This window comes from Clytia hemisphaerica, unplaced genomic scaffold, assembly GCF_902728285.1.
Source record: "Clytia hemisphaerica strain Z4C2 unplaced genomic scaffold, Clytia hemisphaerica genome assembly, whole genome shotgun sequence".
In the NCBI taxonomy this organism is placed as follows: Eukaryota; Metazoa; Cnidaria; class Hydrozoa; order Leptothecata; family Clytiidae; genus Clytia; species Clytia hemisphaerica.
Genome location: NW_027104380.1, coordinates 97,750 through 117,249, shown reverse-complemented (window position 1 = coordinate 117,249; position 19,500 = coordinate 97,750). Strand labels below are relative to the sequence as shown.

The window sequence follows — 19,500 nt, the reverse complement described above, 5'->3', positions numbered from 1 at the left end:
AAAGTTTTCTTTGCGATTTGGAAATCTTTGGTCTAGAAAGCTAAAACAGCTTTGACAGTAACCCTGAAAAGGTCAACGTTTTAGAAAAGCTAGACGAATTATTTTGCAATTCAGCTTGGAGCCCGGGGGGGGGGGGGGTACTTAGGCAAAAATGGATGATGGGTATGTGCGGACGGTAAGGGTCGGTTTTTTCACCTTTCAAAGTCTCTCTAAGGGTCTGAAGAATCAGGATTTTTAGAAATTTTTTGATTTCCAGAGAAAAAATTGAAATGAAGCCTCTCTAAGGGTATGACTTTTCTCAAAAATCAAAAAAAAATTGTAATAAAGTCTCTCTAAGGGTATAACTTTTTTCAAAAATTGAAAATAAAAATTCAAAAAGTCTCTCTAAAGGTCACCTTTTCAGCAAAAATCAGTCTCTCTAAGGATCGGTTTTCGGAGGTCCCGTCCGCACATACCCCTCATTCGCCAACCCTAGTACCCCCCCCCCCGGGGCTTGGAGGTATGCTTAGCATTATGCTTATTTTTTGCCAAATTTGAGCCTAACAATCCTTTCCTCTAAAGAATCCTGCATTATAACACGAATGTGCATTTTTTCAATCTTTTAACCATACGTAGTTAAACAAACAAAGAGGAATGAATTCGTAGGGCTGAACGGGGGATGAACAAACCAAACCATATCGGGGCTGTCGAAAGCAAAATTTGTCGTTTTGTATGAAATTTATTGTCGTTCTTTTTGTCTATTTTAAGTAAATGTATGATTCTTTGGAATAGCCCTAAGTATGCTTAGAAACGTTATGCTTATAAAAAAAGAGTGTATTCAGAAAATCTCGATCCCGTTATGCTTAGTTTTTTTTTAGCATTATCGGTTATAGGCCTAATTGTCAGGAAAAGTCTAAAAAAGATTCAAAACAATAAAATGAACTAGGCGGTCAATATTTCAGCATTGATTAAAATATTACCTTTCTTTTGTGTTAGACAATTAAATTTTTGTTTTACAAAAAATCTTTTAATATAAAAAATAAACAAAGAAAAAATATTTTTATTGCATTTCGTGATAAATTATAAAAAGCTTGATTCCAAAAATGAACGCCTTCCTCTACAATGGCGTATATACGCGTGCTCAGACAAACAATAACAGGATTTATTAAGCCTCCAACGCATCAGAATGAATCTGTAAATTTGGGGCGATCAACAAAATTATATAGATTATGATAGATATGACCTAAATTACAAAGAAATTAAACTGAAAAAAAAACTAAACGTTATCTATAAAATTTGTTTTAAAAAATTCGACTAAATACAGACCAGAACGATTGATATATTACCCCCTAAAGTAAAGAACAAATTGTCACTAAAATGGACATTAACAAATTTGATGCACAAAATCACAAAATCCTTTACTATTTTTGCAGATTAGCAATGTGAAGATTCCACCCTTTGCAAGTTCATTTTGTGGTGACGTAGAGTTCCAATAAAAAGTTCAAAGGAAGAAAAAATTTGTCATAAAAAGTAAAGCATTGATAATTATTTACAATAATGAAATTAGGGACCTAAGATTAAGGGAGGAGGGAATATAAGCTAAAAGCCATACCTCTTATTAACCCCTCGAGTGAATGAAAAAAGTAGATCTCGAAAAAAAAATCTCGATCCGTCCTTTCTCTGGCCCCAGGTAAAATCGGAGAAATAGCCAGAGCAGAGTGTAGAGGCTGTTAAAACATCTTAACAGACAACAGTAATTTTTCATAGGACGATCGTACCACCTTAGCTCCAATTTCCCTAACGAGAATAGTTTTCCTTTTCCCTTGAAAGAGTGTTTGGCTATTTTGCCTCTCTGTAACTCGAGCTTTCCATATCTCGAATTCGAATGATTACATGGCCTTCGAGGTCGAAGACTCCCAACAGTTTTACTAGAAATTGAAACAAATTACAGAATTTTTACGAAAAAAATATTACGGAGATAATTCATTTAGACGTAAACCATACTTAAACGGCCGCTTTTAACTCCACGATAACTTTACTCAAGAGATCTGATGTAGTCTTGTGTTCTTCAATTTTCCTCTCCGCCAACGCTTCCAGCGATTGTTGAAAGAATTGTATACGTTTCGTGTTGAAGTCTTCGTACTAAAATCAGATAAATAGAGAATTTGACAAAAGTTGCTTTTTTTGTTACACTTTTGCAAAACGTTTCACTCTCTAATGGGCTCTTCCAGAAAAAAAATTGAATACGGGTGTGGAGGATATAACATATTGTGAATTTTGACCCCCTGGACAACGGATCTCACCCCCGGACAAGCATCAGTTGACCCCCCAGACATTTACCCCTGGACAAAATATCCAATATATCCTCCGCCCCCATGTACAAAAATTTTCTGGAAGAGCCCAATACAAATAAACGATATCGTCCACAGAAGAAAAATGACTCAAATAGGTCATCAAATAACATCACCTAGTTTTAGTGTGTAAAAAGGGGGCGCTGAAATAAGTAATCAGAGGCGTCTTCTGTCATCTATTGTACTGTCTTTTAGCCCCCCCCCAAAAAGAGAAATAAAAAAAGTCGGCCACCAGGGTCAATTGCACCCTCTTCCTGCTTTCCTACATTTTCGAGAGTTACAAGGGGCTCTATCTGCCACATTATATTTTTCTTTCAATGATATATATAGTCTAGAAGTATAAAACCTTCCACTTTTCAAATGGAAACACAGAGAACAAAACCCACAAAACAAAAGGACAAGACAAATCACAACAAATGTCTAGAATGAATATCTACAAAAAAGCTATCAGGCTTGTAAGGAAATGGAAGAGGTATGATTAATCGAGGTCCATCAAAGTAGAAAACTAAAGATCTAAAACGACCTCCGGAAGAATAAATATCTCTTATTGGACCGAGTCACCCTTTAAAAACAAACATACCTCTTTCCTCATGACTTCAGTAATTTCTTCGAACGCTTTTTCAGCATCATCTTTGGCTTGTTGTAGCTGGCAAAGGCGGAAAAAGAAAAGAAAATTAGAAATAGACCTTCTCTAATTTCAATACAACGTCTTATCTTAATACAAGGTAACCAAAAGATAATCTTAAACGAAGGAGAAAGTGAATAAAGGATCGAATGAACAGGCCCGGCGGAACAACCTTAAAAGTGGGGAGGCTGAAGGCTCAAATGAGATAAAATTCGCTAGGAATTTAAGATAACAAGCAACATGCTGAACGGACCTACCTGGTGATCAAAATCAGATAAAAATAGGACAAATAGCAAGAGAGTAAGAAAGTGATGAGCAGCGTGAATAGATTATTGTGAGTATCACAGCTCAAATTAGTCCAAAAAGTCCAAAAAACCCATGTTTTCGAAAATCGAGATTTTTCTTTACAATATTTTCGGAGCCTTTAGGCGAGGAAAATATACGGAAAATCCAGAACGAGTGAAATATTTCCATATTGCATGAGCAAATGTCTGGTTAATCGGTGACCCAAAAAATACACTTTTTGTGTTGGAGGACACTTTTGTAGCAAAGTGACGTTAGATTGCTTCTACCGCTACAATGCAACAACATCTTTTCGTCAATTTATATTTTTACATGTAAAATACAAGATATATTGTACTCTTTTTAACCAATCAGATTGCAGATATTTTTTGGATTGCCGATAAGTAATAGTTATCGGACAGTTGCGAGTACAATATGAGAAATATTTTACGAGTTCCGAGATTTTTCCGTACAATATTTTCAGAGCCTTTAGGCGAGGAAAATATACGGAAAATCCGGAACGAGTGAAATATTTCCATATTGTACGAGCAAATGTCTGATAACTGATTTATCGGTCACCCAAAAAATGCACTTTTTGTGTTGAAAAAAAGCGCAGGGCACTTTTGTAGCAAAGTGACGTTTGATTGCTTCTACCGCTACAATGCAGCAACATCTTTTCGTCAATTTATATTTTGTACGTGTAAAATACAAGATATATTGCACTCTTTTTAACAAATCAGATTGCAGATATTTTTTGGATCGCCGATAAGAAAAAAATACCAAGCCAATCTCGAGAAATGCTCATTTTCCCTAAATATGACAAAAGGGAAATTCCCCAACTAAGAAAATTCGATTTTTACGGCCAAAAAGATTTTTCCGGAAAAAACGGCTTGAGTTACGTTTTAGAAAACCTTGCCTTTTATCTTTGTCCCAAAAATTTGAAAAAACTAATAAAGCAATTTCACACAAAGTCCAGAAAACCCCATTTTTAGGCACATTTTGGCCGAAATTTGCCCCAAAAAATTATTTTTTGAAAATCGGGCTTCAGATTGTGAAGATTACCATTTTACATCAAAGTGCAAAAAATCAGAAAAAAATATCAATCTAATCGCGAGAAATGCTTTTTTTCCCTAAAAATGACATAATAAATGACAAAAGGGAATTTCCCCAAATAAGAAAATCCGATTTTTACGGCCAAAAAAAATTTTCCGAAAAAAACTGCTTCAGCCACTTTTTAGAGAACTTTGCCCTCCATCTTTATGCATAAAATCAGAAAAAACTAATGAAGCAATTTCACACAAAGTCTAAAAAACCCCATTTTTAGGCACCTTTTGGCCCAAATTTGCCCCCGAATTTTTTTTTCGAAGATCGGGCTCCGTCACTTTTTGGGAATCACCACTTTGCATCACTGTGCAACAAAAACAAAAAAAACTAATGAGCCGATTCCGAGAAAAGCTTGTAACAGACGAACGGACAACGGTCAAATTAAAGGACCTACAGGTAGGTCCAAAATTGCTCAAAAGTGGCGAGGCTGAAGTCTCCCCAATCTCCCCGCTTCACCGGGCCTGATGAACGAAGGAAAAAACGATAAAGGAAATATTTATAAAGTATGAAGAGATGAACACACATAAAAATATAAAATATAAAAGAACAAAATTACAAACAAAGGCACGGACGAACGAATAACCTACCTGTTCCTGGTTCTTAGGTTTAGCTTTTGCAAGAGCTTTCTTTGCATTGTCTAGTTCTACCATCTTCGTTGTTCTGCGGAATAACATGGTCTAGAGGAAAAAAGTGATTCACCTTTTATAACAAAATAACCGGTGAAGTTTTTAATTTAATGTTTAATTACCAATTTTGAATTACAGAGCAAAATTAGATACTAGATAGAGGTTGGAAAGAGTCTTCAAATAAATTATGTTCATAATTTTTATTCATTAGAAGAATACCGCATTACTTCGAATAGACGCCCCCTTCTTTTAAACGCCCCCTCGAATAAACGCCTCCAATTTAGAAGGGGCGTTTATTGGAAACAAGTGACTGTAAAATAGTAACATATAAAAGAAAACTTAGATATACGATAGATAATTATTGTATTCTTTTCGAACTGATTTTGACCTGTTTCTTCATTCCTAAATTGGGCTTTCCCAAAAAAAACCGCACATCCCCTGTTGAGGAGGTCAATTTCCGTTCCTAGGGGTTAAGGTTTAAAATGTTGCAGAATTCCATAGGGGTTTACAAAAATCCATCAAAAATAAGCGGAATTCCATGGGGTATTGTTTGAAAACCCACAAAAATTCGGAATTCCAGAGGGTTTTGACCCTTAAGTTTCTTGGAATTCCAAGGGGGGTACAATATTTTAAGTTGGAATTCCAGGGGTAGCTCATACAAAAGGTTGGACCTCCTTAACAGGGGTAGTACAGTTTTTTCTCTGGAAAAGCCCATTGACATTATACGTAATCAAACAACAATAAAAAAGCAAAATAAAGTTCCAATTGACACTATTAAAGTGACCTCGGTTCTAAATTATTTAATAAACGCCCCCCCCCCCCCCCTAGAATAAACGCCCATCCTAAAGATCAAAAAAATTAATAAACGCCAAGGGCGTTTATTTGAAGTAATACGGTACGCTATGGATATCATGAATAAGAATTTCGGGCTTCAGTATTTGTGGAAAATTAGTGGGAAATAGTTATGGTAAAAGGAATCAAAGACTAAATATGGTGCCGTAAGTAAAGAGTATTGAGGTGTATACCTGACAAGCCTGCATATATCGAGTGTAAAGTTCAATGGCCGTCCCTAACGTGTCCTCGGATATGAATGTCGATGATTGACCATGTTTCTGTGAAATTTAAAATAGGGCAACAAGTGTTTGAGGTTCAAAATAACAATTTAAGGGGGGTTAAGGTGTGTGACCATTAAAGTTGATTCGCTCTAAGTGTGCACTTTAAAGGAGCGATTGCCAAGTGGTCAAAAGCGTCAGCGTTTAAAACCAGGGGTTCGCGGTTCGAATCCCTCTCCTTCCAATATTCTGTTCAGTTTATAGATAGCCGAGTCGGCTGACCGTGGACCCCGTGAAAACAATTGAAAGACTGCCTAAAAGTCCTAGATTACTGGGCTATCTACGTCAAATATCGACTCTATCTATCTTTTTTCAACCGCGGGGTAACCATTCTTAAGAGAGATAATCTAGTTATTCTGGTATGGTTTGTACATACACGTGTACTCCAAAATTCTTTCTTTAACGAGTCAAGATATTCTTTTTATGAGAGTTGGCAACTTGGTATAAGTTCTATATGAAATAGTCGTGATAATTATTGTAAATTATCCCATTGCATAACAAAAGACAATATCAAAGAGACCATACCATTGTATCTTCGAGAGTATCAGCAAATTGTCCAATAAACCTATAAAATCAAAATGAAGCTAACAAAATCAATGACAACGGATAATACGCTGAAAATGATTTGCAAACAGTTTTCACTTTCTCAACTACGTTGTTTGGTTTCATGAAAGGGTTCATTTTTTAAACCAAAAAGCTACATAAAACATAAACATAAGCATAAACCAAAGGAACTTGTACAAACATTCCTTAACCCATTTCATAACCAGCAGTTTTTTATTCCGGCGAGGTCAAGACACATGGCGGAATGGATCGCGGCGCTCCTAGGTACCTACCGATACAGAGCCGACAGAAAATTGAGCGATATCATAATGATTCCAGTGAGATTTAAAAAGATAAATAAAATGGCGAAAATGGCACCACGTCGCGTTACAAAGACATCCGTGTAACGCCCATGACGTTCAAATAACGTTAGATGGACGTTAAAACAACGTATACCTCATAAGTGGTTTGGATTGCTGAATATCCATCAAATTGGAATTACTGAAAGTCTTGGATAAATTGCCGTAAGATGCTGAGTGTCCTATAACAACAAAGAGAGAAAGTTAAGAAATCTTTTCAAATCATTGAAAGAAAAGTGCTGCTGGAAATTTTCATTTGAGCGGTAAAAATGTTTTGGCAGATCGACAAAACATTTTACCGGCGACAATGCTTATAATCAATCAAATATTCATAAATTCGAGTAGATTAAACATGATAATGCGTTATTACGCGCTTTATTTTGACATCTTAAATTCTGATATAATAAGAATTATCATACCGTTTTCTATCATTAATAACTTTTCTTTGATCTGAAAATGTAAAAAAGAGTGACAAAATATGGTTTAACGTTTAAGGAGCAAGAAAATGCATTCGATTCCATAAACCCTAACATTAGTGTTCGAGAGGGGGGGCTAGGCTCAAAAGTATAGAGGAAAAGAGCAGATGTTGACTTAAGAGTGATTTAGAATCGACAATCAAAATTAGTTTCCCAAGAACCAATGGACTAGAACAGGGTGATAAGATTCTTTGTAAACACTACGGCGAGATCCAGTGGAATAAAGAAATAAAGTCATGCACCTTTTTTTTATAAGCAACCAGGTTGCTAAGGCTGGAGCCCTGAAATTAGCCAATAGCGTGGTCGTGTTACAAAAATATTTGTAGGAAAACAAGCTAGATGCTGAATGGACCTACCTGATGATAAAAGTTAGATAGCAATGCGAGGAAAAAATTGAAAAAAATCAGTCAGAAAATATAGCGTTTAGCGAAAATGCATAACGCAATAAATTCATCATTGATTGTTGATGGGGGGAGAGGGAAGGGTTGTAGGGAAAAAATAAATAGAAAGTTCTGGTCGCAAAAATCAGTTTTATTGACAATTGAATCATGCTTGATGGTGAGCATTGTTATCAATAATGTTTTTGTGTGAAAAAGATAGAAATATAAGGAAAAAATCCAATGAAAATCTGCAAAAACGGCAATTTCCGGCATTTTCAACCGGAAAAATTGTTTTCTCAACAAATCGAAGTCGGCCATGTTTTGAGTATTGCGAATACGTATCTTTCTGCAAAAAATCAGAAAAACTAACGATGAAATCTCGAGAAAATGCCAGAAAACCAGTTTTTCCGGCATGTTCGGCCGGAAAAAAATATTTTTCGAAAATCGGGCTCCGTCACATTTTAGGTATTGTCATTTTGCATCAGTGTGCAAGATTTCATAAAAAAAATATAAAGTACAGCTCGAGAAATTCAAGAAATACTGTCTTTCCGGCGAAAATAGGTTGTTCCGGCGATTTTTAAATAGTTCTGGCTTCAAAAATCTATTTTATTGAAAATTGAAACATGCTTGATGGTGGGCATTGCTAATAATAATGTTTTTGAATGAAAAAACAACCAATTATAAGGAAAAAGTCCAATGAAAATCTAGAAAAACGGCGATTTCCGGCATGTTTTATCAAAAATCGGACTCAGCCATCTTTTGGGCATTGTTAATACGCATCTTTGAGCAAAAAATAAGAAAAAACTAATGATAAAATCTTGAGAAAATGCCACAAAACCAGTTTTTCAGGCATATTTCCGGCATTTTTGGTCGGAAAAAATGCTTTTCGAAAATCGGGCTCCGTCACATTTTAGGTATTGTCATTTTGCATCAGTGTGCAAAATTTCATAACAAAATATAAAGTACAGCTCGAGAAATTCAAGAAATACTGTCTTTCCGGCGAAAATAGGTTGTTCCGGCGATTTTTAAATAGTTCCGGCTTCAAAAATCAATTTTATTGAAAATTGAAACATGCTTGATGGTGGTCATTGCTATTAATAATGTTTTTGAATGAAAAAAACAACCAATTATAAGGAAAAAGTCCAATGAAAATCCAGAAAAACCAGTTTTTCCGGCATATTTCCGGCATTTTCGGCCGGAAATTCTTTTTTTTCGAAAATCGGGCTCATCATTTTGCATCATTGTGCCGAAAAACAGAAAAAAGAAACTTTCTTCCTGCAGAAGATGCAATTTATGGTCAATTTTAGACCAAATTGTGGCAAAAAGTGGACCTTGCGCATGAAATATCTCGAGTTATCGGCTATAACCGTTTAAAAGTCTTCTATATAGTTTTTCGAGAGCTTTCGAATGGTATACATGATATTGTCTGAAAATGAGTTTGAAATTTTCAAAAAATTTCGCCCTAAGGGTTTCGCCTGGGGAAAAAAGAAATTGCTCAAAAAAGGGATGTTCCACCAGTGGGATTTTAGGGGATTTCTTCCTATAGAGTAAGCATCCTATAGAGTAGGTCTGGAGAAAGTTTCAGCTAGATATTATATTGGTCCTGTAAATTATGCTAAACGACCCCACTACAAATTTTTCATGATATCGTAAAGTAAAGGCTTTTCATGGTTTCATCCCCCTCCATCAAACTTGGGGGATTTAGAATTTTGCCAAATATATGATGGGCAGGTATTTTTTCAAATGTTGAGGGGACTAAAGCTGATCGGGGCGGGGAGATTTTTGTGTTAATTGTGATTTTTGTGATTTTTGTGTATAAGTATTTTCTATTTTCAACTATTGTTACAAACATTTTAACATATTGGAAGTTTAGTTTTACTTTTGATACACATATGTAAAAAGCAAGATTCCCCTACGTAACTACGAGTAAAATTATCATAAACCGTTTCTTGCATGCTTATTCACAAAAAATAAGGGCAAAAATTGATAAGACCTATGACGGGTCCCCAATTTTGTTTTTTGGTCATGAAGGGGCTAAGGCTGATGGGGGGGGGGTTTAACCTTTTGATGGGGATTATAAAAAGCTGGATGAAACCATGGCTTTTTAGATAATCTAAGTATGGCAAACGAAAGCCCTTGACCCAATACGTATTGGTATAATATTATAATATCAGGGGTGGTCAAAACTAATTTTTCAGAAAATGAGCTATAATGCTAAGCAACCCAAACCCTGACCCGAAAATTGAAGTTGCTCATAAAAAAAGTGTAACAGCTTGGAGATCGGTTTATTAAGAAAATTATACCATATGGAGTTGCTTCAAATGAGTTAATAGTGTATTCGTGTTGTCTCGCCAGCCCTGAAATTCTTCGTCACTGTCCTACAAAATAAATTTGGGAAATCGATTAAAATCAATGATCTATACTAAACCAAGTTACCTTAAGAGAAGAAATTTTGGCCAATTTTGGTGCGATTTGGCGGAATTTATTCTGGCGATTTAATAAAATTTCTAAAGTTGGCGAGAATTAATTTTGGCGAATGGCCTATAGATCTAAATTTCTTCACTTAAGGTAACTTGGTCTAACACCGTCTTTGATTGTAGTTTGTCAAAAGGTCCCTTTTTCTTGGTTTAATTAAACGTTTTGACCCACATCGAAAAATGATCAGTATCTAGAAACTGCCCCAAGGGTTAATGAGAAGTGTCAGTGGTATAAACACAATTCCATCAGCAGTTAAAATACCGAGTGAGTTTATGTATATATATGCACCCTTTCAAAGACGGTGGCGGAACTCTGCCGTGCTTATTTTACTAGTTGTTACTCAGTCAATTATGATCTAGACAAATCCAAAAAAATAACGTTTCCACCACACAGAAGAACATAGATACAGAAACTCGCTAATTGTTTTCAAACTACACAAGCTGAATTAAAAGGTAGACTACACTCAACCAGTTCGTTATCCGAAAACACGGAACTATAAAAGTAGATAGTTGATATTCTGTATTTACTACAAATCAAAATATTTTGCCAAACCACTAAGTTAAGTCGTCAACTTACAGGGAAATGGTGAAATCTTGCATTGTCCACCACATTGATGAATGAATCCAATAGACCACGCTTGACGGCCGCGCGGGCTGGTGCCTGGAGAAAAACAGGAGGAAGATCTGATTAATTATCAATAACTTCATTTCTGGGAGAAATCAGGGGCATTTTTAGGCGGTACGAAATTGAAATTTCTCCCGTCGCAAGAAAACACTGTTGCGCCTCTTAGTCACTATGTTTTGACAGGGGGGTCCGTAGTAAAATCTCAGACATATATGAGTAGTAAAAGGATTTTTACGAATTTTTACATACCACCACCCAGACTCTGGGAAGAGGTATTTTACTACCCTGGTAGTAAAAGACCACCTATTTTTTGGCTGCTTTTCCGACTGATTTTACAAAAAAGCTAAAAAATGATTATTTATGTGACACATTTTTCACTTAGTGCAAAAATTAATGTTTTGTCCTTAGAATTAAAGTTTTTTTTTATATTGGCGAAAAATTCCGAGAATTTTTTGTTTTCAGCAAACAACTTTTCAACAGAATTTTTTTTCAAATTATGAAAATTTTCAGAATTTTTTAGAAAAGTCATCCAAAAAATTAAAAGAATTACAAAAATAGCTGAAATTTGCTAACTTTACCAGTTTTAACTACCCAGGTAGTAAATTTTTTTCAACATTTAACACATAGATACCACCCATTTTAGTATTTAAATACCCTGGGTAGTAATTTTTTTTTTTGATTTTTCGTCACACCACCACCGTAGTAAACGTCATTATGTCTGAGATTTTACTACCGACCCCCCTGGTTTTGACACCTTAAAGTGTTTTTTTATGATATAAACGAGTAAAGGAGGTGGATAGAAAATGGCCAGTAAAACTTTTCTGAATCCTTTGGTGTTATATAACAAGTTCCAAAAGGTTTTAGATTCTTCGCACTAAGATTTCTAAAACAGTGGTCCAGCAACCTGACTATGCAAAGCAGCACCGTTATACTGATTGTATAACGGCTCTGCCGCGCATGGAAACGTGAATTTTGCCATGATATGTGTTCACAGATGGTTGTGATTAGGACAGCTTTTGGAAGGATTGTAGAGTTATTCTTAGGAGATGACCTTGGAAGATAGACTTGTAGATTAGTAGAGTTGTAGATAGAAGATTTATATAAAAGAAACGCCAGAGTGTGGAAATTGGTAAAAGAAACAGAGGTAGTAGATTGTGGCAGAAGAGTTATGCAGGGATATGTTATAGCGGAGCTGGATAACGCACATTTAAAAAAGCCTTGTTCTATCTCTGTCCCTGACATTAAAATTTGATATGAAATTTAACTTTTTTAATTACAAACTCGTGAAATTTGGATTTCCTCTTAGCCAATGATTCTGCTGCTGCATTTATCGTTCACGATTAAAAACTTTTAATTATCAAGAGGGTCTGTAAAACATTGGTGAATGACAATTTAAAAAAATGAAAAACATTGTTTTCATTAGTAAAGTTATAAGAAGTTTCTTCTCTAAGATCTTTTTCATTTGAAATACCGCGCTACACCGCGGGGTGCCTCACTTTCTAACTGATATTTTCAGATAGCAAGTCGGTATTGTCTGATTATGGAAAAAATTTCAAGTCAATTGAAACAATATTTGTCAAAATATTTACATCCGAAATTTTTAAAGAGTAAACCATGAAAGCTTCTCAAATTCATAACAGACGCTGATAAAAATAGATTTCATTTACAAGGAAGCTTTTGGGGTATCTTCTACAAATATTATTTTGATGAAAAGCGGGAACATCATAGCAAAATATGTGCAAACGTACTGCATGAATACTTTGTCTGCTTCATTTTTCTTATAAAAACAGAACACTCAAGGGGACAGAGATGGATTTCTATTATCAACAGTTTACAATAGAAAAGACAAAGAAGCAACCCGCTAAGGGATTCTCGTCCTTCATCCAGCTCCGCTATAACATATCCCTGAGTTATGTAACAAATCAGAGTGTAGAGAATGGTAAGTTGTGGCAGAGGAGTTTATGTAACAGAGGAGTTATGTAACAAATCAGAGTGTGGAGGATTGGTAAGAGTAACAGAGGTAGTGAGTTGTGGCAAAAGAGTCGAGAAGTGTGACAATGGAAGAAGCGAGCTTTTGCCATAGATGGCTGCATCAAGAAACGACTAGTGACAATACTACATGTATTAGCATCTAGATATAGGAAAAGCCCCTGGCCACATTAGCTCAGAGTTAGAACTAGTTCATAACACCAAACTCCCAAATCCCAAAAATATTGGAAAATGGCTGATGGAGGGCTGCTCTATCTGTCGACTGTGTGTTAATGCCTGCTGTAATATAACGATGGGGACAGATATAAAAACCTGGATGTGATGAGAACACAAGTGAAGCATCTGCCCAAAGTCCGGTGTGACCATTTTTGAGCGCTTTTTGGTGCCTATAAGCCACCGACCATCATCATTAGAAGGCACAAACCTGGATCCAAGGACTGCGCCCTATCCCCGATGTTTCATTGGAGAGACAGCTCAGCCCCCTCCTGAAAATGCAGTATTGAAATGGTGGTGGGAACTATAAGAGACCAGTGAGAATCTGCCTAAGACCACTGATAGGGTGATCTCCTGTTATTTAGGCATGGATATGTGGACGATAGAAAGGACCAGTGCTGTACTCTCGGGTACCTAATAGCCGGGGGGCCCGCTAATTAATTTTTCGATTATTCCACCCCCTGCTTATTAAGCTTTGAGATTTTTCCCAACCCCTCCCCCCCTTATGCTTATTCCATACCCCTCGGCTATTAGGTACGCGAAAGTAATCTTTTAAAAAGCTAGGGGAAATGGATAAGGGCAAAAAGATAGGTTTGGAAAAAGATTGCAAAAATTAACAGAAGAGATGGCGCTTGTTATCTCTCCGCCTTTTCCACAGCATCCTTTCACATCGAATTTGAAATGTTCGCTGCTCAGGGAATCCTCAGCAAATTTTATTAATTTTTACATTTTTACTAATGCCAATCTTTCAACTATATTCTATCAACATTTTGAGAAAGCTGCTATTTTAGATCTAAATATATTTAGAGCAAAGAAACTTCCACAAACGGCAAAGAATTCGCAAGTTTACCTCTCGAAAATTTCCTGGTAAAACGAAAAACATCTTTTAAAACTATAAAGAAATTGTTACTCGAAAAAAATTCGCATTTTACCTAAAAATACGAGGTTTTGTTGGACAGAATAACCTTACTTTAGTTCTTATATCTTGACTGATTTTTGCTATCAATGATTGGTAATCAAAGGAGGCCGATTTGAAAAAAAAATTGTAAAAAGTTTTATGACTTCTTTGGCTATTACAGAAAAGTTGTTACTCCATCTAACTTTTATTACCTCCATGGAATAAGTCGCCGACTAAACCTTCCAAACTTAAAGTGCATTGTTTGAACAATAAACTCTACTTGAGTTCTCTAATTAATAGCAGATTTTTAGGCACTCCTAGTAATTACCATAAATTAGAATAGATATAGAGTAGGTATTTAACATATAATTGAGTAAATTTCCTCGAAAAGTATTTTAATAAACAAAGGATCGAGAATATCTCCCCCACCGATCACAAATTGTCCGGCCTCACGAAATATTGGAGATTCTATAATACTGCCATCTATCAACTAGGTATTTAACATATAATTGAGTAAATTTCCTCGAAAAGTATTTTAATAAACAAAGGATTCATCATATTTCCCTACCGATCACAAATTGTCCGTCTTCACGAAATATTGGAGATTCTATAATACTGCCATCTATCAACTAGGTATTTAACATATAATTGAGTAAAATTCCTCGAAAAGTATTTTAATAAACAAAGGATTCATCATATTTCCCTACCGATCACAAATTGTCCGTCTTCACAAAATATTAGAGATTCTGTAATACTGCCATCTATCAACTAGGTATTTAACATATAATTGAGTAAATTTCCTCGAAAAGTATTTTAATAAACAAAGGGTCCATCATATTTCCCCCACGAATCACAAATTGTCCGGCCTCACGAAATATTGGAGATTCTATAATACTGCCATCTATCAACTAGGTATTTAACATATAATTGAGTAAATTTTCTCGAAAAGTATTTTAATAAACAAAGGGTCCATCATATTTTCCCCACGAATCACAAATTGTCCGTCTTCACGAAATATTAGAGATTCTGTAATACTGCCATCTATCTACTAGGTATTTAACATATAATTGAGTAAATTTTCTCGAAAAGTATTTTAATAAACAAAGGGTCCATCATATTTCCCCACGAAACACAATTGTCCTTTCACGAAAATTAGAGATTCTATATACTGCCATCTATCATAGGTATTTAACATATAATTGAGTAAATTTTCGAAAAAGTATTTAATAAACAAATCCATCATATTTTCCCCACGAATCACAAATTGTCCGTCTTCACGAAATATTGGAGATTCTATAATACTGCCATCTATCAACTAGGTATTTAACATATAATTGAGTAAATTTCCTCGAAAAGTATTTTAATAAACAAAGGGTCCATCATATTTCCCCCACGAATCACAAATTGTCCGTCTTCACGAAATATTGGAGATTCTATAATACTGCCATCTATCAACTAAAGTCTATTCACGATAAGTGTGCACTCTTTTTTCATTTACCTATAACTTTTGAAGGAATTCTTCAATCTTTATAAATTTGGTATCATTGGAAAGATATTAGTGAGTGGAACAATTTGAAATAAAAAAATATTTAAAAAAATTCTAAAAATGAAGATGAAAATGAAGAAGAAAAAAATGAAGATCTTGTAGAAAGTGCTCTAACTATCATTTCACTGAAGTGAATCCTTAATCATCGACGTCATCACTGTGAAAAAATTCTCTAAAATAATCATTCAGTCAAAAGATATCAAACAAAGTTATAACGCTGATTGAAGTCTAAAACGCTGTTTCTGCGTTTTTTGCTGTTTTTTTGGGGTCAATCACTCATGAACTTTGTATCATAACTTTATATTGAATAAATATTTTAATAAAATTTCTTCACAGTGATTATCTCCTAAAATCAAAGAATCTCTCCAGTGAAAATGAAAGTTATGGCACTCTTCTACAAGATATTCATTTTTTTCTTCTTCATTTTCATCTTCATTTTTAGAATTTTTTTAAAAATGTTTTTATTTCAAATTGTTCCACTCACTAATATCTTTCAAATGATACCAAATTTATAAAGATTGAAGAATTCCTTCAAAAGTTATAGGTAAATGAAAAAAGAGTGCACACTTATCGTGAATAGACTTTAGGTATTTAACATATAATTGAGTAAATTTCCTCGAAAAGTATTTTAATAAACAAAGGGTCCATCATATTTTCCCCACGAATCACAAATTGTCCGTCTTCACGAAATATTAGAGATTCTGTAATACTGCCATCTATCAACTAGGTATTTAACATATAATTGAGTAAATTTTCTCGAAAAGTATTTTAATAAACAAAGGGTTCATCATATTTTCCCCACGAATCACAAATTGTCCGTCTTCACGAAATATTGGAGATTCTATAACACTGCCATCTATCTTCTAGGTATTTAACATATAATTGAGTAAATTTCCTCGAAAAGTATTTTATTAAACAAAGGATCCATCATATCTTCCCCGCCGATCACAAATTGTCCGTCTTCACGAAATATTGGAGATTCTATAATACTGCCATCTATCTACTAGGTATTTAACATATAATTGAGTAAATTTCCTCGAAAAGTATCTTAATAAACAAAGGATCCATCATGTTTTCCCCACCGATCACAAATTGTCCGTCCTCACGAAATTTTGGAGATTTTGTAATACTTTCTCCGTCAACAATGATTCTGATGGTGTTATTGAATGTGAAAGGTAGCTGGTTAAGGTCAGGTTCACTGTGTTTAAAATAGATTATAATATGAATTTGAGCATTTCCTCCGATGTCATTTAAATGTTTGATTAAACCAATGGTGTTTGTCACGATTATTGATTTATAAGATGCTCGGTTTAGATCTTTGTATTGCAGTGTCACGATAGTTTTTTTATCAGTAAAACTATAAGGTGGTCTTTCTAACAGCTTAACGCCAAGATGTATTGTTGTGTTGATAAAAAGGTCATTGAACAAATCCTGTAGAAACAGAACATCTCTGATGTTATGATATTGAGATATGTCAGAGAGAGTCCATACGAAAACCTTTGTATTCCTTGATGTTTGGCACTCATTATGTATATCTCGAGTGTACCTCTGCCGCCAATCATGATGGGGGTTACTAGCTTGGTCAAGCAATATCCGGTGTAAGTTAGTATTGAAACTTGTAAAGAATGATAATCCATAAATCACATTGTGAGCGGGCAACCATTTTTTACTTTCCACACAAAGTTCGGGAAATATTGGTGACATACATAGGATAACAATGTTATACTTTCCCTTCACTTCTCTCAGTTCAGTTAATATTGAAGTTGCCTCTCTCATATTTTCCATTCCTGGGAAAGGTTGGTAGCTCACGAAAAGCAGTGTTTGTTCGATTTCGTCATTACTGTAAGGAATGTTTGATAAAAGGTTCAAGATATCATCATCGTCCGTGCTTGTTATAGCCATCCACTCCGTCTCAAGGAAAGGGACGTAATTTTCTTCCGTCTGGCGAACGCAACAATTTCGAATGGGTGAAAAAAACCATACTTCAAAACAAGCTTTTTCCAGTAAAGAATTGATTAAGTTTTCCAGCTGCGCTACAAAATTCTTCAAAAAGTTTTCTATTGATTCTTCCCCTGACTTTCCATTGTCATTCTGGATATGAGGAATTACGGTAATGTTTTTCCTTCCGTTACATAGAAATAGTTTTCCGGAAACGTCGAGTATTGAATTTAAAGTGATAGAAACCAAAACTAGAGTTATGATGTATAAGAAGTTACCCATCATAACTCCGATGATAAAAAGAAGTTTAAATAAGCTGTGTCTTACCAGAGGTCTGATTCGCTCAATCGTGTACGTGTGCATAAGAGAAAGCTGTATGCTGATTGGGTTTTCTGATTGTTTTGGTTAAGTTTGAAAGATGATTTTTATCATAATGTGATAATAATGTATTCAATAATTCTCCAATATTGTTGATTGTTAAGTGATGCAATATGAATACTTTTTATGATATTAAGATAAGATAAGAGTATTATAGCTGCCCTCTAAAGAAACCGCAGCTAGTAAAGATCTGCTATTAAATCTTTCTATTTAGTGACTCACAGAAAATTTAAACATTACGTAATGTTATTTTTATAAGCCCTCGCCAGATAAAATGTCTATACCAGAGCTTGCAATACTCCGATCAAACTTTGCGGTCAGTTTGTAAGGCTGGTAAGTAGGCACCCTATGTTGACATGGCAAAGCTGAATAAACAAATTACTTTCTCGGCCTTTTTTTACATCAAAGAAAGAATAAATTAATAGATTGGACGTGTTTTGTTGTAAAAGAAAATGTGATGTTTAACACTGACCTGTTCCTCTGTTAAGAAATTCTTCAGATTTTCATCGTTTTGGAATGACGGGTGTGCTGCCAAATCTTGCATGAATCTAGGATGAAGAGAAAGTGAAGAGGGTAGCATAAAGATTAACAACCTTTCACATTTGCACATTCTTCAATGGCAACAACCCAATAATTCACCAATCCTTTAAAACTTTGGTGCGCTTTATAGACAGAATTAGATTTCATTTTCAAAGTCGCGATGCAAAATATGATGCAAAAACATAATGTGAGATTGAAATTCCAGAAGTCAACCAGCTTTATATACACTGATATATACACGCCTATCAGATCTTATAGTGGCGTGATCTGTTGAAATAGGGTTTAGGGTTTGAAATCTCGTTAAAGAGTCATCTAGTTAAGATAAAACATATCTAGCATTTACATCAAAGTCCATTCGCTTTAACCCTGCACTATTTTTGCTATCATGTAGAAACCACCCTCAATTAGTCTAATTAAGCTGACATGGTTTCAACAATGTAGCAAGAAAAAGTGTGTATACATAAAAAGTGAATGAACTTTAATATAGTCCAAATACATATCAGACTATCAGGACCGTGTGTGTTTATTGCTATATTATGCTGATATAGCAAAAAATGTATTTTCCCTTTCTGACCAATAACAAAACCTTTAAAAGAAATCGCAGACAATCAAGGGATAAAAATAACTTTCCCCTAACACTAACAAACAAACAAAATGCTTACTTTGCAATTCTTTTGCAGTCTTGAGCATACTCGTCCCCTTTTACCAGCTGTGAAACTATAATACAGAAAATTAATAGAGCAAAAGGTATCAGTCCACCTTCTGATTTGGCCAGAAAGGTAAAGCACACTCTTCCTGGAGGATACATTCTTACAAGCCTTTCATAAACATTTTTCAACAATGCACATCAAAGCGGAAACGTACAACACTCAGGGGCGTATCTAGGATTTTTAGGATACCCTGCAAAAAAGATTCAGCTATATATAATGTTTCAGCTTATATAGTGACACATAATCAAACACTTACCGTATTACTTCGAATAAACGCTCGGGGCGTTTAAAAGAAGGGGCGTTTATTAAATTGTTTTAGTCTATAGTCGAATATTTAGAGCAAATAAAT

General features: G+C 34.9%; 1 protein-coding gene across 1 annotated transcript; it reads right to left on the bottom strand.

Moving 5' to 3' along the window:
- Window positions 1-935: 935 nt before the first annotated feature.
- Window positions 936-19,175, bottom strand: LOC136819120 (sorting nexin-6-like). The gene is made up of 11 exons (XM_067075290.1): window positions 19,104-19,175; window positions 18,374-18,449; window positions 10,892-10,975; window positions 10,141-10,215; window positions 7,401-7,431; window positions 7,079-7,163; window positions 6,605-6,644; window positions 5,993-6,079; window positions 4,929-5,018; window positions 2,911-2,976; window positions 936-2,121 (listed from the first exon to the last, which is right to left on the bottom strand). Exons 2-11 carry the CDS (start codon window positions 18,443-18,445, stop codon window positions 1,984-1,986), a joined length of 768 nt encoding a protein of 255 aa, XP_066931391.1. The 5' UTR covers window positions 18,446-18,449; window positions 19,104-19,175; the 3' UTR covers window positions 936-1,983.
- Between the last annotated feature and the right edge of the window lie 325 nt (window positions 19,176-19,500).

Bases quoted from the DNA above. Each gene is read 5' to 3' on its own strand.
- LOC136819120 (XM_067075290.1), bottom strand. From the start codon at position 18,445: ATGCAAGATTTGGCAGCACACCCGTCATTCCAAAACGATGAAAATCTG. The intron at 6,080-6,604 runs GTATGGTCTCTT...TAAATTTCACAG, and splicing joins ATACTCTCGAAGATACAATG to AAACATGGTCAATCATCGAC. The intron at 5,019-5,992 runs GTATACACCTCA...TTTTTCCTCTAG, and splicing joins GATATATGCAGGCTTGTCAG to ACCATGTTATTCCGCAGAAC.